This window comes from Rhineura floridana, chromosome 9 (assembly GCF_030035675.1).
Source record: "Rhineura floridana isolate rRhiFlo1 chromosome 9, rRhiFlo1.hap2, whole genome shotgun sequence".
Taxonomy (NCBI): Eukaryota; Metazoa; Chordata; class Lepidosauria; order Squamata; family Rhineuridae; genus Rhineura; species Rhineura floridana.
Genome location: NC_084488.1, coordinates 88,325,550 through 88,348,413, shown reverse-complemented (window position 1 = coordinate 88,348,413; position 22,864 = coordinate 88,325,550). Strand labels below are relative to the sequence as shown.

The following is a 22,864-nucleotide window of genomic DNA, read 5'->3' as shown; positions in this document are numbered from 1 at the left end:
TCTCTGCAGTATTTGGTTCAGATGTTCTCCAGGTCATGGTTAGAGAAACACTGTTCATACATGAGTAGATGCTGGGATAAGGCAGCCATGAAGTAGTCATTCTAATTATTTAGTAATTCACAATAGTCATACATTTTTTATTTATTTATATATTTTATTTACTTAGGTTCCAGTCATAACCCCAGTTACCTGGGAGTAAACCTCTTTGAATTCACTAGGAATTATATTTGAGTACACATGGTTATTTTTTCCCCTCTGCCTTTTTTTTGTCCTTTGTTGCTATGGCTGAATATTGTGGAGGAGGGGTTTAGTTAAATGAGGGCAGCATAATGCTTCCCACCACTGGCTTTACCATGACAATAGCCAGTGCTGACCATGTATAACTTATGTGGCATCTTGTTTACTTTTAAGTCTAGACATCATGTCTAGTATGTGGGTAAGATAGAAGGATGAAATGAGGATCAGGGAGTAATTTAGCTGTATAGCAAGAGAAACCTTTTAATAAAGCAATAAGGGAGAAGAAGAGATTTCCAATCAGGTGGTTACAAAGATATCTCATTAAAATAAAATATTGCCACCTGGGCTCCTGCTGGGAGGAAGGGCGGGATATAAACCAAATATAAATAAATAAAATATCCAGCATGGCATGGTTCATTTGTTTCTTTTTCTCTGCCACGAACAAAAATGATGTGCAGATGCCTGAAACTCATACTAGACTGAAGTTGCTTCCCAAGAAATAACAGGTGAACAGACCCTCCATGCAGGATTAAAGTAACAAAAGACAGGGACTGATTCAGTTATTGGATAGCTCAGACAATGGTGTCATTTGTCATAGCTCCCTTCTCCCCCCCAAAATAGAAATTCTTACCATGAACTTCTCTTCCCAGGGGTTTCTGGAGGGCATTCTGCAGCTTGGGAGGCGCCTCCCCCTGGCGCATGATAGGCAAGGTCCAATCTTCAGATTATTTCTCCCAGGGGTAGGGGCCATCCCGCTCTCTCCCAGACCCACTGGCAGAGCATGGGTGACCCCTCAACCCCGCAAAGCTGTCCCTCGAGGGAGCTGTACTCCTGGCCCAACTGGACTGTCATATCCATGAGAACCTACTGCAACTTGTAGAGACTAGCATGCTAAGAAACTGACTTCTGAAAGGATAAAACCTGGAAGATAAAATGTAGAAACTTCCAGGGCAACATACAGAAGAAAAAAAAGGTAATCCATGAAATCTCTAGGAGTCCCTGACTACTTCCCCCTCATGTACGGCGCTGGCAGAAGCCACTGGAAACCAGCATGACTCAAACCCTCAGCACCAGAATGAAGAGGTGGGGGAATGCCCTCCAGGAACCTCTGGGAAGAGAAATTCACGGTAAGAATTTCCGTTTATTCCCTAGTGGTTCCTGGAGGGCATTCTGCAGCTTGGGATATAACAGAGCAGTAATAACCTCCTGGGTGGGATTACGGCTGAGGGTAGGTCATCCCTGGACCACCCCTTGCAAAACTCTCCTCCCAAATGCGGCATCTGCCGAGGTCCAGGAGTCAATTTTGTAATGCTTGGCAAAGGTATGCAGTGATGCCCACATGCCCGCTCTATAGATTTCTATGACTGGGAAGCCTCCTTTAGCAGTTGCCAAGGTAGATGCCCCCCGCAAGGAGTGGGCCGTGAGCCCTCATGGTGGAGGTTTGCCCAAAGCCTGATAAGCCTGGATAATGGCCTCCTTAAGCCACCATGAGATGGATGAGAGGGAAATCTTCCTGCCCATTGTTACCCCACCAAAGGAAATGAATAGCACCTCTGACTTCCTAAAGCTTGCGGTCCTGTCCAGGTAAAACTTGATCACCCTACGCACATCCGGAGTGTGCTAGGCCTGTTCCTTAGAGGAGGACGGATTGGGGCAAAATGAGGGAAGGATCACCTCCTGAGATCTGTGAAAAACTGAATTTATTTTAGGAATAAATGATGGATCTGGCCTCAGGACCACCTTGTCCTGATGAAATATGCAAAGTTGTGGGTCCAAGGACAGGGCCCCTATGTCTGATACCCTTCAATCTGATGTAATAGCTACCAGAAAAGCTATTTTAAAAGTCAAGAGCTTTATCTCGCATGTGGCCGGGGTTCAAAAGGCGGATCCATCAGGGCTGATAGCACCTAATTTAAGTTCCGTGTGGGGAACTGATGGATGACTTGGGGACTCCATAATCCCACCCCTTTAAGGAACCGCCGACATAAGGGTTGCAATGACAAAGAGGGATCACCCCTACAGCTCAGAATTCTTCCAATAGCCTGGCGCTTAAGGGTATTTGTACTAAGCCTCTTATCCATCCCAGCCTGCAGAAACCCCAGGATATCTGCGATCTGTCTAGAAGCTGGATCTCACCCCTGGGCTCGGCACCAGTCTATGTATACCTTCCAGGTAGAGCAATAAGTTCTATGGGTTGACGCCTTTCGTGATGCCAGTAGGGTATTCAGAACTGAGCTGGAAAACCCCAATTCCGCTAACCATTGCTGCTCAGCCTCCACGCTGTTAGTCAGAAGATCTCTGGGCAAGGGTGGAAGTCCGGGCCCTGGCTCAAGAGGTTTGGTCGGAATGGAATGTGCCACGGGTCCTGTACTGAGAGGTGTAGTAACTCTGGAAACCATGCCCTCCTCTGCCAGCATGGAGCAATCAGAATCACCTTGGCTTTCAGATGCTTGATACATCTGACCATCTGTAGAATGAGAGGGATGGGAGGAGAGGCGTAGAAGAGACCTGCTGCCCAGTCCATCACCAGTGCATCCAGTCCCTGGGCTTCCGAGTGGTGGAAATAGGAGAAAAACCTGTGGAGCTGAGCATTCTTATATTTTGCAAAAAGATCCACCTGTAGAACTCTGAATATCTTGATGATTTGTTGGAAGACCTGAGGATGAAGATGCCGCTCCGCATCTGAAAGGGAAGTCCCGCTCAGCCGATCCGCAGTTACATTGTGGACTCCCACCACGTATTCTGCCCTCAGGGACAGGAGATGAGTTTCCGCCCAACTCAACAACCTCGGGGCCTCATTTGTCAGAGCAGCTGATCTTGTTCCTCTTTGATGATTGATGTATGCCTTGGTAATGGTGTTGTCGGTTCTCACCAAAATGTGAGCCCGAGCTAGAGGGAGCCCCAGCTGACGAAGCGTCAAGGCGAGTTCGGCAGCAGGGCGAGGAGGCCAGGGCCCCCCCACTCTGCCCTTCTGTTCCCTGACCTCAACTAAACCACAGCCTCCAACCTATTGACGTAATAAACCTCAAACAAAACTATGCAGGTAAGAAGCCAGCAGGCGTGTGGGGGCTTTCCAGCGTTTTGCACAGCCTGCAGCATGTATGACTATCTGCCTGTTGGACAGCAGTCGTGGGTGTGCTCTCAGTGCAATGAGCTCCTGGCTCTCCAGGAATGACTTCATTTCCTTGAGGCCAAGGTGGCAGACCTGGAAAAGCTGAGAGAGGCAGAGAGGTGTGTGGAGGAGGCCTTCAGGGACGTTATAGCTGTGTCCCACTCCAGCGATGATAGCTCTCCTGCTATCATGGAGAACGATGGTCTCGGGGAAGGAGAGCATCCAGCTGAGGAAGAGGGAAACGATCCCTTAGAAGGGACCCATTCCTTGGGGGATGAGCAGCTATCCTCTCGTGCCGAGGATATATCTCCAGGGGGTGGAGGGATCCTTGTAGTGGGTGATTCGATCATTAGGAACATAGACAGTGGGGTGTGTGATGGGCGTGTAGACCGCAAGGTGTTTTGCCTGCCTGGTGCGAAGGTTGCGGATATCGCCCGTTGTTTAGATAGTTTGGTAGACAGTGCTGGGGAGGAGTCAGTGGTCGTGGTGCACGTTGGCACCAACGACATGGGGAAATGCAGCCGTGAGGTCCTGGAAGCAAAATTTAGGTTGCTAGGTAGGATGCTGAAAGCCAGGACCTCCAAGGTGGCTTTCTCTGAAATGCTACCGGTTCCACGCGCAGGACCAGCCAGACAGGCCCAGCTTTGCAGTCTCAATGCGTGGATGAGACGATGGTGTCGGGTGGAAGGGTTTACATTTGTTAGGCACTGGGGAATATTTTGGGACAAGCCGGGCCTGTACAAAAGGGACGTGCTCCACTTGAACCAGAATGGAACCAGACTGCTGGCACTTAAAATTAAAAAGGTAGCAGAGCAGCTTTTAAACTGACTGAGGGGGGAAACCCGACAGGAGCTGAGAAAGGTCCGGTTCAGAATAAACCTCCCCCCTGGGATAAAAACCAAAGAAATGATGAAATTTTAAAAGGGGTAGGCCTAGAAGTAGGCATTGTGAGAGCAGGGGCACAGGATATAAATTCAGAAGAGCAAAATTACCACAGGCCTAACCACAAGTGCCAAAGACACTTGAAGAGAGACACTGCTTACAAGTGCCTGTACGCTAATGCTAGGAGCCTGCGAACCAAGATGGGAGAACTGGAGTGCTTGGTCTTAGAGGAGAGCATTGATATAGTGAGCATAACGGAGACCTGGTGGAATGGAGAAAACCAGTGGGATACGGTTATCCCTGGATATAAACTATATCGGAAGGACAGGGAAGGACGTATTGGTGGCAGAGTCGCTCTATACGTGAAAGAAGGCATTGAATCCAGCAAGCTCGAAACCCCAAAAGAGGCAGACTCCTCCACAGAATCGTTGTGGGTGGTCATACCATGCCCCAGGAGGGACTTAATACTGGGAACGATCTATCGTCCCCCTGATCAAAATGCTCAGGGAGACCTTGAGATGAGATATGAAATTGAGGAAGCATCCAAACTAGGAAATGTGGTAGTAATGGGTGACTTCAACTACCCGGACATAGACTGGCCGCATATGTGTTCCAGTCATGACAAAGAAGCAAAGTTTCTAGATATTCTAAATGACTATTCCCTAGATCAGTTGGTCATGGAACCGACCAGAGGGACGGCAACCCTGGACTTAATCCTCGGTGGGGACAGGGACCTGGTGCGAGATGTAAGTGTTGTTGAACCGATTGGGAGCAGTGACCACAGTGCTATTAAATTAAACATACATGTAACTGGCCAATTGCCAAGAAAATCCAACACGGTCACATTTGACTTCAAAAGAGGAAACTTCACAAAAATGAGGGGATTGGTAAAAAGAAAGCTGAAAAACAAAGTCCAGAGGGTCACATCACTCGAAAATGCTTGGAAGTTGTTTAAAAACACTATATTAGAAGCTCAACTGGAGTGCATACCGCAGATCAGAAAAGGTACCGCCAGGCCCAAGAAGATGCCAGCATGGTTAACGAGCAAAGTCAAGGAAGCTCTTAGAGGCAAAAAGTCTTCCTTCAGAAAATGGAAGTCTTGTCCGAATGAAGAAAATAAAAAAGAACACAAACTCTGGCAAAAGAAATGCAAGAAGACAATAAGGGATGCTAAAAAAGAATTTGAGGAGCACATTGCTAAGAACATAAAAACCAACAACAAAAAATTCTATAAATACATTCAAAGCAGGAGACCATCTAGGGAGGCGATTGGACCCTTGGATGATAAGGGAGTCAAAGGTGTACTAAAGAACGATAAGGAGATTGAAGAGAAGCTAAATGAATTCTTTGCATCTGTCTTCACAGTGGAAGATATAGGGCAGATCCCTGAACCTGAACTAACATTTGCAGGAAGGGATTCTGAGGAACTGAGACAAATAGTGGTAACGAGAGAGGAAGTTCTAGGCTTAATGGACAATATAAAAACTGACAAATCACCGGGCCCGGATGGCATCCACCCGAGAGTTCTCAAAGAACTCAAATGTGAAATTGCTGATCTGCTAACTAAAATATGTAACTTGTCCCTCGGGTCCTCCTCCGTGCCTGAGGACTGGAAAGTGGCAAATGTAACGCCAATCTTCAAAAAGGGATCCAGAGGGGATCCCGGAAATTACAGGCCAGTTAGCTTAACTTCTGTCCCTGGAAAACTGGTAGAAAGTATTATTAAAGCTAGATTAACACATAACACATTATGTTTTTATTAACACATAGATTAAGCACATAGAAGAACAAGCCTTGCTGAAGCAGAGCCAGCATGGCTTCTGCAAGGGAAAGTCCTGTCTCAGTAACCTATTAGAATTCTTTGAGAGTGTCAACAAGCATATAGATAGAGGTGATCCAGTGGACATAGTGTACTTAGACTTTCAAAAAGCGTTTGACAAGGTATCTCACCAAAGACTTCTGAGGAAGCTTAGCAGTCATGGAATAAGAGGAGAGGTCCTCTTGTGGATAAGGAATTGGTTAAGAAGCAGAAAGCAGAGAGTAGGGATAAACGGACAGTTCTCCCAATGGAGGGCTGTAGAAAGTGGAGTCCCTCAAGGATTGGTATTGGGACCTGTACTTTTCAACTTGTTCATTAATGACCTAGAATTAGGAGTGAGCAGTGAAGTGGCCAAGTTTGCTGACGACACTAAATTGTTCAGGGTTGTTAAAACAAAAAGGGATTGTGAAGAGCTCCAAAAAGATCTCTCCAAACTGAGTGAATGGGCGGAAAAATGGCAAATGCAATTCAATATGAACAAGTGTAAAATTATGCATATTGGAGCAAAAAATCTTAATTTCACATATACGCTCATGGGGTCTGAACTGGCGGTGACCGACCAGGAGAGAGACCTCGGGGTTGTAGTGGACAGCACGATGAAAATGTCGACCCAGTGTGCGGCAGCTGTGAAAAAGGCAAATTCCATGCTAGCGATAATTAGGAAAGGTATTGAAAATAAAACAGCCGATATCATAATGCCGTTGTATAAACCTATGGTGCGGCCGCATTTGCAATACTGTGTACAGTTCTGGTCGCCTCATCTCAAAAAGGATATTATAGAGTTGGAAAAGGTTCAGAAGAGGGCAACCAGAATGATCAAGGGGATGGAGCGACTCCCTTACGAGGAAAGGTTGCAGCATTTGGGGCTTTTTAGTTTAGAGAAAAGGCGGGTCAGAGGAGACATGATAGAAGTGTATAAAATGATGCATGGCATTGAGAAAGTGGATAGAGAAAAGTTCTTCTCCCTCTCTCATAATACTAGAACTTGTTGACATTCAAAGAAGCTAAATGTTGGAAGATTCAGGACAGACAAAAGGAAGTACTTCTTTACTCAGCGCATAGTTAAACTATGGAATTTGCTCCCACAAGATGCAGTAATGGCCACCAGCTTGGATGGCTTTAAAAGAAGATTAGACAAATTCATGGAGGACAGGGCTATCAATGGCTACTAGCCATGATGGCTGTGCTCTGCCACCCTAGTCAGAGGCAGCATGCTTCTGAAAACCAGTTGCCGGAAGCCTCAGGAGGGGAGAGTGTTCTTGCACTCGGGTCCTGCTTGCGGGCTTCCCCCAGGCACCTGGTTAGCCACTGTGAGAACAGGATGCTGGACTAGATGGGCCACTGGCCTGATCCAGCAGGCTCTTCTTATGTTCTTATGTTCTTATGAGACCTGTGATGTGAACTCCTGGAGTGCCAGACGCACGGCCCGTAGCTCCAACCAGTTGATACTGTGTCACCTTTTGCTGTCCTTCCATACTCCCTGTGTCACATGAGTATCCAGATGTGCCCCCCATCCATAGAGACTGGCATCCGTGGTCAGAATCTTCCTCACTGGTGATTCTGGGCTCACCCCCATCAGCAGCCTCTGAGGGGCCAACCACCATCCCAACTCCACACGCACACTTGGACTGATCGGAATCCTCAACCTGCGTGACTCTGCTGTCTGATGCTGGAAAGGTGATAGCACGCACCTGCATCGGGGTGAGAATGAAACTGGGCCCAGTTCACCAAGTCCTGGCAGGAAAGTAGCATTCCCTGCAACTTGGCTAGATTCATCAGGTCTACTGACTCTGAAGCAATCCCTTTTGCTGTGAGGTCCCAAATCTTGTTTACCCGCTCCTGAGTGAGCTTCATGTTGAAAAGGGCTGAGTTTATCTGAACCCCTAGATGAGTGATGGTCTGAGTGGGTTCTAGGATACTCTTCTCAGAGTTGACCACAAAACCATGGTTGGTGAGACAATCCAATGTTGTCTGTACATCCTTGGTGCACTGACCCATGGAAGGAGCCCTGACCAAGATGCTGTTGAGGTAGGGGTGAATCCTCACCCCCAAGGTCCTCAGATGCACCAGAGCTACCAGAGGGGCCTTCCAAGCTGCAGAATGCCTTCCAGGAACCACTGAGGAATAGAAATGTTTGCCACCCACAGTATAACATTTACTAGACAAGTCCCATTTTACAATATGTTCTCTTTGATGTTATTTTGATATTTACCAAAGCAAATTTAAGATGATGATTGGAAACAGTCACAGAACATGAATTACCTTTCACAGGGTACTTTCATACAGCCAAAATTGTATCTGGACCAGTACAGAGCAGTCCCCACCCCCGCACCAGACGCTTGCCATGCTGCAAATATATGCCAAGATTGCTTGTTGCTGGATAAAGGCATTTGTTCCAAATCCTAGTGCCAGCAATGTGACATGACCGTTGCTTTGTTCCCAAAGGAGACAAAGCATGCACCTACTGTTTGTTTGATTGTTTGTGTAATTATGGAAAGCCCTACTTGAGTTTCCATTTTTTAACATTTATATTGTTGTGAGTTTGGGGGTTGGAATGGATGATCTCCGATTCCAGCCTCTGCTATGGAATCCTGTGCCTTGGGGTGAGGGGCTGGCTCTGCTGGAGTTTCTTTTGTTAAGCTAATAGAGTGGCCAGGTTGTTAATGGGTCTATCAGGTGCCCAGCAATTGTTGAATGGGCCAGGAAGATCCTTTTGTCATTGAAACTCTTCCAGAGAGCCTCCCCCCCCTCCTGGTGGCTAGCAGAGGTTGTGCTGAGTGTGTTTTAGAGTGTGTCTAGAGAAAGGCTGGGAACTGGAGGCAGGCAGAGAGGCTGTCTCTCTGCACCATGGCTTTAGGATGCCTCCTGTAACACTGATGGGAAAACTGGATATTGGACTGCTGGTGCCTTGAATCCCTCCATTCTAAGGCCAGGTTGGAATGTGTGTAAATAAATAAATAATATTTCATAAAGACACCACAGTCTCCGCTGACCTTCTTCCCAAAGGAAACTAAACCTTGGATGAGCTCAGGGACCCCTTCAAATCTCACCGCTCGGAGATTGGGGAGGCGCGCAACAATATTCATGTTTATAGGTTGTTGGTGTTTTTGGTGTGGTTTCTTTCAGTACGTTTATATCCCATCTTTCTTCCATCATGGATCTGAAAGTGGCATCTGTGGTAGTTTCTCATCCAAGCAATGAACCAAACCAGACTGGATCAGCTTCAGCAAAGTGGCTGGCTACGTGGCTGTATCTTGTGCCGTCAGTCCATGCCCTGATACTGTTGACAGTTATAAATGGCTACTTTAAGTGCAAGCATACAAAAAATGTTGGAGATAGTATATTTAGCAGACAAAATGTGTTTGTTTATTGGGCTGGGTCCTAATCAGTTGAATTTCTAGCCTACTATGTTTCTCCCTCATCCCCCACCCATTCCTTGGGCATCTATAGATGTACAAACAAAACTTGGAGCAATAGGTTTCTAGTACAGCAATGGAATTTCCACCATACTTTTTCACAGTCTTTTTATAGGTAAGACTATTGAATAAAAATGAGAGGGGGGAAAATGTTGGTCTGGTTGCATATGTTCTGTAGCCCTGATACAGAGACCATGCAGCTAGCCCTGCACTTGTGATTCTCACTGAGGTCTTGAGGCTCATGAATCTTCTTGTAGCTTCAGTTAGTTCTTGAGGGGCAAAGGATGCCGTTTTCCACCTCCTTGTAGCAAATCGCTTCTGTGATGGACTTCACTGAGAAGCCTGTCATAGCAGCAATTACCTATTAGGCGAGGAGATATAGCTATCCTTTGAAACTCACACTTTCCACTTCCGGGAAGGGTGACTTAGCCTGTGCCTGCTTTTGAGACGGGCTCCTGCCTCAAAAGAAGCTTATTCAGATATATCAGTCAGTTTTTTCTTTTTTTTTTGACTGATTAAACTTCTCCCGGGTAGGGAGAAACGAAGAGATTAACCTCAAAGCCTATTTTTGTTGGGACGACCAGATCTCATTAATTTATGGGACGAGGTCCAGCCGACGAAGGTGGGACGGATTTTTAACAGCATGCTCTATCTGATAAAGCGAACGTTCACCTTATCTTCTAAGAGAGAACGCACTAACAGGCAAGCACCCTTCTTTCTATATTTTTCTTTTACTTGACTTAAATTGTTGCTGTTTAAAAGAGATTTGCCAGATTGATCGGTTTTTGACATCTCACTGGGGAGCCGTAACTTCTCTCTGCTACGCACTAATTAATAGCTTATCTCTGTTTTTGTTGCAAAAAGCTGTCCTGGATTTGCATTCTAAAGATATACACAGAAGAGGGATTTCTATTCCAGATTTTTATTTTGAAAAATATTATACTGTTTTGAGACTACTCTCTTTTTGGTCTATTTTATTTTGACGAATCTGTTTCTTGACGATTGCCATTAATTGTTTCGATCCTGGGAACTGCATTTTGTTTACTTAACTATTGGAGAGATAAGGCTGTCTGCTCTGTTTATACTGTGATGTCACCAAGTTTGGAGTATTAACCCAATTGTTGCTGAAATAAGAAGTGGTTTTCCTATATTTTTCTTTTAAAATGGCAATTAAGAAAGTGGCTGAAAATCTGGAAATAACTATGTTTCAGAAAATAATGGATGAGATTGAGATAATGAAAATTGAATTGAGTAAAATGAAGCAGGAGATTAAAGATATAAGGGTCCCTGTGAGAGAGGTGACCCTGGAAGGGGTCCCTGTGAGAGAGGAGACCCCGGAGATTGGAACAGGGGTCCCTGTGAGAGAGGTGACCCTGGAGACTGGAATAGGGGTCCCTGTGAGAGAGGAGATCCCGGAGATTGGAACCAACGTGGAACAGGAACAAGATTTGGAGTCTATGGACTTTAGAAATAAAATCTATTGTTTGGAACTCAATGTTATCTCTGAAGAAATGAATGAAGATTCTAGAGATAAAGTTATCAATGGCATGGATAATCTTCTGGACTGGAATGATGTGATGGAGCCCAATATAGAGAAAATCTATGGAATTAACTGCAGCCATGTGACAATGGAAAAACTTTTAAGAGATGACCCAGTGTATTTTGAAAAAAAGAACAGAGATATGATTTTACAGCAGTATTTCAGCAACCTATTCAGAATGGATGGCAAGAAAATATTTGGGATAGAGGTAATCCCCATCAGACTCTTACTATATGACTATGGCTTTGACAGCAAGATTATTATGGAATACTGATAATGGAAGATTGGATATTGAAATTACTGGACTTAACAAGACTACTGAAGATGGAAGATGGAAAATGGAACTAATAGAGATAATAGAACAATGGCTACTGAAATTATTGAACCTAACAGATTCTGATGTGATGGATTAATTGAAATGTTTATTTTGACTATGGTTATGACAATAAGATTATCATAATTAGTAATGAGATGGATTAATCGATATGCTTATCTGGAAAAAAAATTGATAGATATATTTCTTAAAGAATTGAAACCTCTCTTTGACTTTTTGTGGAAAGAATAAAGTAATGTTTATGAGATTTGATGATTAAGTAAGATAACTACTGGAGGAAAGTGATTTTATAATATGACTTAAGAGACAGGATTGTTATATATTATAGACTTATAACTGATTTGATCTTTGACAAATGGGAAGTCAATATTTTACTCTTTATTTTTTATTTTTGTTTTTTTTTTCTTTTTTTCTTTTTGTTTAACTATTTTTGATTTTGTTTTTTGTCTTTGAATGTTTTATGATTTTGTCTTGTATGCTTTATGAAAATCTGAATAAAAATTATTGAAAAAAAAAAAAAAAGAAACTCACACTTTCCAAATTTTGCAGTGCAGTTTTCCAATTAAAAGAAAAGTGCATAAAAATGCATATATTAGTGAAAATAACATACAACAGTGCATCATACTAAGGAAAATGGCTTTGCAAAAATGTGTATATTAGGAAAAACTGCACACAAAAGTGTATATATTAAGAGAAATGTGCACTGAAATGCTGATAAATATTTGTGAGAACTTTTTTTAAAAATTGCAAACTGATGCAGAAAAGTTGCAAACTGAACAAGATTTTTAAAAAATGAGAAACTGAAACTGAAACTGACAGATTTGTCCATTCCAAACTCATTATGTTTTCCTCCTAGCTCTCTCCCTGCTCTGCAGGCAGCTGGTTAACATTTTGAAGGGCTCAGGGGCAAAGCCCTTTTCTGTGGAGATCTGATATTGGGATGGGGCAAAGACTGACAGGCCTGCAAGCAGGTACAGGTTTTCCTCTCACCCATATATCAGCCAGTTGTTTCTCATTAGGTCCAATTCATGAAGGAATCACTCTTGATGTACCAGGATGTATATGTTGTATAAGTATGGAATGTATAAGTATGGAAAGCAGACATGTTAGAGAGCAATTGTATTTCTAGGGGGTCCCCCCCCCCACCATCAGTAGGAGTGTGGGAGCCCTTAGGGAATCTGAACAGTGACATGATGTTACTGAAATTTTAAAACTTCTAAAATTGTACATGCTATAGTTTGAACAGTATTTTGCAGTTTATGCCCAGAGATATCATGGGTCACCTGGTGAAGGTAAATGAGCACTGAGCAGATGCAGTAGAAGTATTTAACAAACATTATTTAATTATCATCATGCTAGGTTCAGCACCGTGAAAAGGCTTGCATGGTTTTCAAAAGCACTTTTAATATCTTTGCATGGAAGCATGACTTTTTAACAACAAATTCCAGAAGGTAGACATTTTATCCTGTTGAAACAAAAACAATGCATAGTTTTGTGATGCCTTGAAGATAAAAATGTATTGTGGTACAAGCTTTCATTGGTATTTATATTGGTGGTATTAATAATTTTATTCTTTTTGTTATACCTCACTTTTCTACAAGAATATTCAAGGCAACTTACTACTACGTTCCTACTCAAGTCATCTGTAGTCACTTTCATTGGACCTAGTATGCCTCAAAACTCATGCTGGAATTTTAAAATATTACTCCTGGAAGAGAGAAATTCAGTTTCCTTCTTAACAAATGCTATGTTCATTCATTCTTTACCTTTCATTTCCTTGTAGGACAACAATGAGTAAAGCCAGTACACAGAAGAGGACTGTGGTTAAGGACCAGTATGGAAACCGTATTCATGTGGAACTGCTGGAGGACACACCAGAAGCACTACCCCAGGATGACCTTCAGCATGACCTTCAGCAACTACTAAGACATTTCTGCAAAGAAGAGTGGAAGAAAGAGGCCAAATGAGTTGCTGCTAAATCTTATCCACAGACCAATACACATATTCATTCAATATCCAGCATTCATTTTCTTCTTTTGCCATAAATGTCATAACACAATCACTAGAGGACACTGACATTTCTACTTTGGGCATATAGAGTAGGGTTTTCTTTTCTTTTCAAAATATCTGTAAGCTAATTTGTGACCAAAGATAGCATCCTTCATTTGGGATGGTTTGTCTACTAAAAGTCATTGACTTTGTGCTATACTGGAAACTTTTCAAAATTGCCATCTTTGTTGTTCTTTTGCTTCTGCACCAGATCCATAAAAACACAGCTTCTTCCACAGGCCTCTTCAAATGACAGTGTACATGCATTTTTTAAAAAGAGATGTTAACATTAGCCTGTAAATATCTAAAGTGCTTGGACTCACAAGACTGAAAGAAACAAACACTGCCTATCATGACTACTTTTAGGATCAAGGACTACAAGGTCTGTTGAAACTGTTGAAGAGCAATTAATTAACACAATCCATTGAGTATACAGCATGGATCTACTGAGAAGGAAACATGTCAGGCCTCCTGTGTTCATAGGACTTCCAGCTTAATGATCTACCCGACTTAAAAGTTTCTGAGAGTCAGGCTGAAACCTCAAACTCCAGCTGTTTCCATTAATGTACAGCTGATTGCAGCCATCACTGCTTTTCTGACTCCTGGGAAGCCACCTAAATAAATAAATACCCAGTTAGGTATAACTTGCTAGCAGCTATATCTGTGGCACATTTGCACACTGTATTCAAATCTTTTAGATTGGGACATGAGCAGGGTCCTGTAATTTCCTGTTTTCATCACTGCTTGAGCAAACCACACTGTCTTATTGGTGGTTCTTCCCTCTGGCCACTTCACTGTAGATAACTTGATAGGGGAAGAGAAATTCTTTCCCATTCTTAAGAAAGGTTACTCTAAATTTATCACATTCTATCAAGACTGTCTCTTAACCTGGCACATGCATGTGGCACTGGGAAATAAACACAACCCTCTTGTAATCATGTCAACAGCTTCTCATCTCTCTCAGCACTGAGCGAGCAGATTTTAACCTTCCATTTGAGATTGTTCTTCAGAATATTGTGTATGAGGAGATATGAATCCACTGGGCATTTGGTTTTTGTCATTGTTTTATTTATATTCCTTAACCAACTTTCAAGAATCATCCTGTAAATGTCTGCACTTTGATTTTGCAAGAAGGGCATATGCGACTCTGGAATTATTATGTGGTCTGTACCTAATTCTAATAGTGGTCTGGAGCTCTGTTGCATTTTAACATATATATGTAATTATATATATTATATATATACATATAAAATGATATACATTTTGAATCAGTTATTTGATAAAGACAAAGTATATTCAGCAAAGATGAGTCAAGTCCTCCAGGATATTTTTCAAAACCTAGCCAGATTTTCCTTCTTGTAAAAAATAATAATAATGACTCACTCAGTGCTCAGAATGCTGAAAATAAATGTTACAAATGGCACCTCCTCGTTAACTAACCATGCAGAGAGAAAGGAAGCATTTTATGGGAGGTTTGTCTTCCTGCTAAGAAAACTAACGTGCCATGCTAACATTTTTTTTGGTTGGCAAGCAGGGCACAACACTTGTGACTGCCAAAATGGAAGGAGACCCATTTCAAGACACACAATAGCTCATTTTTCATTGTCAAGAACATCACTGGTTGACCTTCAAGATGGGCTCTAAAAGAAATGCATTTCTGTTGTGTAATTTGCGGTGCAGATGATGTTCTGTGTAACAGCATAATGGCTATTCTCCTTTTTTGGTTTTGATTTTTTGCTGTGTTATCGGAGAACTTGAATACTGTGAGAAGAAGTGATTTTAAGTTGATGAATCGGCATCTTGTTCCCATGGTGATAACACTAACTGAATATATCTATGAGGGCATGTATTAGTTAAAAGAATTAAAGCAAAACAACAACACTAACAATACATAGCTGCAACGTGTACAATGGCTGATTTAATGAAATAAAAATGTACAAGTGTTAAATGTAGCACTAATTGTACGCTTTTCCTTTTTTTACAAATTTAGCAGGGGTGACTTAGCCGCAAATGGCAAACTTGGCAATGTCTACATATTGTTACTACTTCTGTTATGATTACCTCTGCATAACCAAGAATCAAATTTGGTTATTTAATTTACAGCATGGGAAATGAAAGCCACTACTTACTGTTTTCCGTTTATAAAGAAATGGATCTTGATGGTGTTAGTGTCTTATTGACAGCAACTGCAGTGCATTAATAAGTAGGCATGAGGAATATATTCCAGAAATAATATCAGACAGCTATGTGTCTGTGTGCCAGTCATTCAGACATCATTTATTAAGATGGTGACTTCATCTTGACTGGCAACTGAGGACATTTTCTCCTGTGCATTATTTCCAAAAGACATTCCAGAATGCACTACTCTGTTGTATGTTACCATATGCAAGTGTTTCCACCTTTCCATGATTTTTTCCAGCCTTGTACCATAAGGTACTTTAGAGGCACTATGGCTCACTGACAATGGAATCAAGCATGCCCTGTTCTGTATGGGAAGATATGTATGAAAATCTCCCACATAGTTTGTCATGTTTCCTTCTCTTTCAACAGTGTCAATGCACCTGCGCCTCTCCAAAAAAGCAGGTTAAGTTTCTGTAGCTGCATAGGCCGGAGAGAATGAGCCAAGAGCACAGGAGTGGGTGTACAGCTACCAGCCGTTCTTTTGTGAATTTGAGCCAATGTATGCAGGGTTGCTGCAACTGAAGCCTCATGCCAAGGCATTACTAAAAAAAAGGAGAGATCTTAGCTCAGTGGCACATGCTTTGAACGTACTAGTTAAATCATGGCATCTCCAGTTAAAGGGTCTGAGAGCAACCATCTGTCTGACACCCTGGAGAGTGAAATCAGACTACATAACAATACTGGGCTGAGTGTAAGACAGCTTTGTATGTTCATAAGTCCCTTTCCTGCAGCCAAATAAATATTTGTGCCACATCTCATAAATTGTTCTGCTCTGTAGATTATATAGGAAGCATCCACTGAGTTATACTTCCACTAAATATTAATTTGTTATTTGGGGAAAGAGTGGAATAAAGGGACAGCCAGTCCTGTAGATACCTATGTTACAAATAGATTGACAAACTGTTGTCATGGTACTAGGATAAGGAGCAATAAAATAGCAGATAAAGTCTGGTGCTAATGTTGATAATTAAAAGGGAAAGGCACACTGGGGAAAAATTAACTTCCCTATTGCTGGGTTCTAAATTAGTTGCAACTCCCCTGAGGCACAAGTGACGCATCATGGTGGCTGACCCGCTGACAACATTTGCTCAATATGCTTCAGCAGAACACAGAAGAAATATAGACTTAGGAACCACAAGCAGCAGAAGAGATACCACCGTGTCTGTGTAAATCAACTGTGCTGAGTACTATGCACTGCTTTAGTCATTTGCTCTTTAAAAAGGATGACAAGCACTACTTGCAAAGGAGGAATCAGGAGTGCAGTCAAAGTGTGGTCCTGAGTCTTCCGTGGATATCAGGAACAACAGGTGGGTGGCCTCACCCTGTGTCAAAAGAGCCTGTGAGAATGCTGGCCAGATCCCAATTCCTGATCTAAACTGAGATTCTGCACATGCGCAAATAGTGAGTTTTCAATGGCTCCTCAAAACGTCAACAAATGTTGTCTGAAGTCCTGGCAGGCTGGACAGGTGCCTTCTATCACACCTGCCCTTCTGTTATTTCCATCCTCTTTCCTCTAAGATGTCCTATTTTCTTTATGTCCAGTAAATTGGACATTCAGCTGCTGCTGCAATGCCTCTGTGTTGTACATGCAGCCATAGAGGGCTTTCTGGCTAGATTCATGTGTGCATGTGCTTGCGCATGTGTAGCATGTCAGTGGAGCCAGGAGTGCCAACAGGACTTTCTGAGTCCAGTACATTGTATGTGGATTGGGCACTCCAATTCACTCACAAAAGAGGTCCCCAATTTGCATAAAATTTGCACACATTTTGTGTCATGGATATTTGTGTCCTCTTGTACAGGTAGAGGCGAGGGCTCAAATATAAATTAGTGGCCACACACGTAATAAAATGGCTGGCATATAGAATGTGAACAGGTGAAGCTTTTCCCATAATTTTATTTTCATACTAGAAAATGCTTAACCTGCTGAGTTTCTGCCTGCCACACAGCTGCTAAAGGCACAAGAACCCTGCTTTTCCCCAGTGCCAACCATAAACCAAAGCCTAAGCTGCAATCCTGTACTCACTTATCTGGGAGTAATCCCCATTAAACACAAAGACTTCTGAGTAGACATATGTATACCATTGTACTATGAATTAGCTATACAGTACAGTGAATTCTTAATGAGTGCCTGGATTATAGCTGCTGCACAGCAGACGACTTGCTTAAGCCTCTTTGCAAAGTTTTCACATTTTGCATTTGTGTGTATGCAAGTACATCCACTTGCACTTATTCATTTAGTAGTATTTACAGAAAATAATTCTACAGCATACCTGATCTCAGACAAACCTACTACAGGAAAGATACCTCCTGGTTGCTAGGGGAAAAAAGGCAAGCTATGGAGATTCAAAGGAGTAGAAAATTAAACAAGTAGGAAAAGTGTACTAGAGGAAAGGGGGAAATAGCAGCTCTTTAGGACCCATGAGATGGATTTTGCCTAATGTCCAAACAATTAGCTAATCAATCACAGTCTACCTTCATTCAATGGTTAAAAACAATTAAAGGCAAGTAGACAGGGTGGCTCACCTCACAGAAATTGCTTATAAGAGTACCTGTACTTTTGGCTTTATAATGTTCTAGGTGGACTAGAGACTTACTTTTTTAAAAATAAAAATGAAAGCTTGGCGTATGGATTCCCTGCGGCCCATGGGCCCAGTACATAGGTATTCCCTGTACTTGGCTCTCAGTGGCTGAGCGCAGCGGAACACAACAGGCACATGAAGAAAGGTGGAGTGTAAAGAGCTGCATGCTCCTACATCACCTCTGTGAAGCTCCTCCGACCTGTGTGTTTGCTTCTCCCACCTTGTCTGGCCTTCTCCCACCTTGCCTTTTGGTTCTGTTTTTTCAGTGATGTATATACACTTTTTTGGCAATACAAGTGGTCACTCTAAGTGGCGGTGTAGTCATCCAGGGCCTCCGGGGGTGTCTTAGACCTGTTATTTTTTTAGGAGCAGAGTCCCAGCATGGTCCCTATGTCTCCAGCATCCTGCAAGCCAATCAGTGAGAGGAGGTGAGTCAGCCACCTAGAAGACTCTTCTTAGTAGCTAACACTGTCCCCTTTCATGCTTATTGGCTCCTAGGAATATCTGTGGTTGTGGGCGAAGGCATTTACAAGGATCTCATTCTCAACCCAGCAGCAAAAAAAAAAGGGGATGTGGCTGTGACTAAGTGAAGGGACCCTGCACTTCTGAATTTGCCACTACACTACTGATTCTAAGTTCTGGACACCAATCACAGCTCAGGGAGGCCTTTGCAGAAGTCCCAAAATTGCCTTTTAAGAGAACTGTGCCATCCTTGAGACAGCTCACAGGACACTCACTGTTCAGGTGATCTCCCATGCCTTGGGAGTAAAGGAGCTGTGCAATCCCTTGGCTCTTCTGACCAAATCAGCAGCTTGAAGAAAATATGAAATGTGAGAGAAGCATAAAACAAAATGTACAAAAGTGAGCATCTGTCTACCGTTCTCTTCACAGTAGGGTGTAAATGGCCTTTGTATGTTACCTGTGTATCTTTTAAAAACCTGAAACACAATTTTAAAAATTTTAAACAATTTAAAAAACACATGCTAAAATGCCTGGGAGAACAGGAAAGTCTTGACCAGGCGCCGAAAAGATAATAGTGATGGCACCAGGTGCACCTCCTCAGGGAGATCATTCCATAATTTGGGGGCCACCACTGAGAAGGCCCTCTCCCTTGTTGCCACCCTCCAAGCTTCCCTCAGAGTAGGAACCCGGGGGAGGGCCTTTGATCCTGAACATAGTGTACGGGTGGGTTCATATCGGGAGAGGCGTTCCATCAGGTATTGTGGTCCCAAGCTGCATAAGGCTTTATAGGTTAAAACCAGCACCTTGAATCGAGCTCGGAAACATACAGGCAGCCAATGCAAGTGGGCCAGAATCGGTTTTATATGTTCAGACCATCTGGTCCCTGTTACCAATCTGGCTGCTGCATTTTGCACAAGCTGCAGTTTCCAAACCATCTTCAAAGGCAGCCCCACGTAGAGTGCATTGCAGTAATCTAATTTGGCTGTTACCAGAGCATGGACAACTGAAGACAGGTTATGTTCCTATAGGGACATAGTTGGGTCACCAACCAAAGTTGGTAGAAGGCACTCTGTGCCACCAAGGCTACCTGAGCCTCAAGTGACAGAGATGGTTCTAGGAGAACCCCCAAGCTACAAACCTGCTCCTTCAGGGGGAGTGCAACCCCATCCAGGACAGGTTGGACATCCACCATCCAGTCAGAAGAACCACCATTAGCAGCATCTCAGTCTTGTCTGGATTGAGCCTCAGTTGATTAGCCCTCATCCAGTCCATTGTCACAGCCAGGCACTAGTTCAGCACATTGACAGCCTCACCTGAAGAAGATGAAAAGGAGAAATAGAGCTGCGTGTCATCAGCATACTGATGGCAACGCACTCCAAAGCTCCGGATGACTGCACCCAATAGTTTCATGTAGATGTTGAACAGCATGGGGGACAGAACTGACCCCTCAGGAACCCCATACTGGAGAGTCCAGGGTGCCGAGCAATGTTCCCCAAGCACCACCTTCTGGAGGCGACCTGCCAAGTAGGAGCGGAACCACCACCATGCAGTCCCTCCCACTCCCAACTCACCCAGTCTCCCCAAAAGGATACCATGGTTAATGGTATTGAAAGCCACTGAGAGATCAAAGAGAATCAACAGAGTCAAACTCCCTGTCTGTCTCCTGACAAAGGTCATCATACAGGGCAACCAAGACTGTTTCCGTGCCAAAACCAGGCCTGAAACCAGACTGAAATGGATCCAGATAATCGGTCTCATCTAAGAGTGTCTGGAGCTGCCCCACAACCACTCATTCAAGGACCTTGGCCAGCAATGGAACACTTGCTACCAGCCTATAGTTATTAGGATTTTCTGGGTCCAGGGAGGGTCTCTTCAGGAGTGGTCTCACTACCACCTCTTTCAGGCAGCCAGGGACCACCCCCTCTCGCAGAAAGGCATTAATCACTTCCCTGGCCCAGCCGGCTGTTCCATCCCTGCTAGCTTTATTAGCCAAGAAGGGCAAAGATCCAGCACAGAAGTGGCTGCATGAACCTGTCCAAGCACCTTGTCAACGTCCTCACACTGCACCAACTGAAAGTCATCCAAGAAATCGGGACAAGGCTGTGCTCCGGATACTCCGCTTGATTCACCTGCTATAACACTGGATTCTAAGTCTTGGCGAATGCTAAAGATTTTATCCTGGAAGTGCCTAGCAAATTCATTACAACCGGCCTCATATGGTTCTACCATGTCCCTGGGGCCAGAGTCTAATAGCCCCCAGACAGGTCGCTGGGCAGCAGACTGATGATTTGATAGTGGCAGCAAAATATTTTTTTGCAGCCCTCACTGCCCCTAAATACAGCTTACCATAGGCACTTACCAGTGTATAACTGCATCCTCTAGGAGTTTGTCTCCATCTGCACTCAAGCCATCTCCTATATTGTTTCATTGCTCTCAGCTCTGGGGTATACCATGGAGCTGTATGAGCTCTACACAGGAGAGGGCACTCAGGAGCAATCATGTCAACCACCCGGGTCATTTCTGTATTCCACAGTTCAACTAGGGTTTCAACAGGAGTGTTAGCCCTATTAGCCGAAAAACTCCCCAGAGCCTTTTGGAAACCATCCGGATCCATTAGTCTCTGCGGGCAGACCAACTTAATAGGTCCCCCACCCTTGTGGAAGGGAAAAGCCGCTGTAAGTCTAAACTTCAGCAAGCAGTGATCTGTCCATGACAGAGATCACCATCTCCATGTCCAGTTGCAAAAACCAAGTCTAGAGTATGCCCTGCTACATGTGTTGGGCCAATGGCATATTGGGACAGTCCCATGGTTGTCATGGAGACCATTAAATCCTGAGCAGCCCTGGATAAGGTGGCCTCAGCATGGATGTTGACATCCCCCAGAACCAACAGTCTGGGGGATCTCAACAGTACACCCGAGACCACCTCCATTAGCTCAGCTATGAAGTCTGTTGGGCACCGGGGTGGGCGGTACACCAACAGAATCCCCAGTCTGTCCCACTGACCCAAGATAAGGTGCAAACACTCCAGACCAGTAGTCACATGGACAGGGTGCTTGCAGAGGGAGATGGAGCTCCTACGGACCACAGCAATCAGTTTGGAATTTCTCTCTCAGAACCTCAACATTCTCAATATTTGTAGAGATGCTTTGAGTTGAATGTAGCTACTCCACTCTGCAGGGGTGGGGAACCCATTGAGATGGTCTGTGCTCAGACATTTATGGAATCTGATGGATTCCTGAATGCTGTGGGGGATTTTCTTGCTGACATGGCTGATGCTCCTATTGAGGCTTTTGTCTCACTGTGGAATGGTGAGATGAGTAGAGTCATCGACATGATCGTACCTGAGTGTCCCCACCGTTGCTGTGGAGCACATAGGTCACCATGGTATTCCAATGATCTGCATGCAATGAAACAGGAGAGTAGGCGGCTGGAGCACACCTTGGTCCGAACCTGACTGAACACGGGTAAGGCTGCACTATCATGCCTACCATGTGGCAGTGGTAACAGCAAAGAAAGCCTACTTCTGTGTCACCATTGCGCCCACAAGTAGCTGGCCAGTAGAGCTTTTCTGAGTGGTGAATGGGCTTTTGTCTTCTAGCCAAGAGAGCATTGCTCTGACACCCTTGGAGGCCTGCTGTAACAACTTTGCAAGGCATTTTAGGGGGGGAAATCGATCAGATTCAGACAGAGTTGGATGCCACAATTAGAGCAAGTCCAGTGGAGGCATTCAGAGCACTGTCTGTTCCATCTGTATTGGATCAGTTTCAATTATTGCAGAATGAGGATATGAACAAGCTGCTTGAAGAAGTGTGGCCCAACACCTGCTCCCTTGATCCTTGCCCATCCTGGCTGCCAAGAACTAGCCATAGGGGACTGACTTAGGGGGCCCAGGGAGTGACTAAAGCTTCATTGGAGGAGGGGGAGGTACCATCTGCCTTGAAGGAGGTGGTGGTGCATCCCCTCCTTAAGAAGACCTCCCTGGACTCAGAAGTGTTAAATAACTATTGTCCAGTGGCAAATATCCCCTTTTTGGGCAAAGTGCTTGAGAAGGTGGTGGCTTCAAGCATGCTTGGAGTAAACTCATTACATGGTCACCCTGGTTGATGATTTTTTTGGGGAGAGAGATAGGGAATGCAACCCTGCTCATTGTCCTTGATCTCTCAGCAGCTTGATACTGTTGACCATGGTATCCTTTTGGAACATCTCAGGGAGGTGCAGGTTGGGGGCACTGTGCTTCAGTAGTTCTGCTCA

At 43.9% G+C, this 22,864-nt stretch overlaps 1 protein-coding gene across 32 annotated transcripts in view; it reads left to right on the top strand.

Moving 5' to 3' along the window:
* The window catches only part of ANK2 (ankyrin 2), a 568,387-nt gene extending 552,838 nt beyond the window's left edge, over positions 1–15,549 (top strand). For all 32 annotated transcript variants that reach the window (XM_061585294.1, XM_061585292.1, XM_061585317.1 and 29 more), the window contains one exon: positions 13,124–15,549. In XM_061585294.1, coding sequence (XP_061441278.1) covers positions 13,124–13,307 — 184 coding nt within the window. In that variant the 3' untranslated portion in view covers positions 13,308–15,549. The remainder of the gene's footprint in view (positions 1–13,123) is intronic.
* The last annotated feature ends 7,315 nt before the right edge of the window (positions 15,550–22,864 follow it).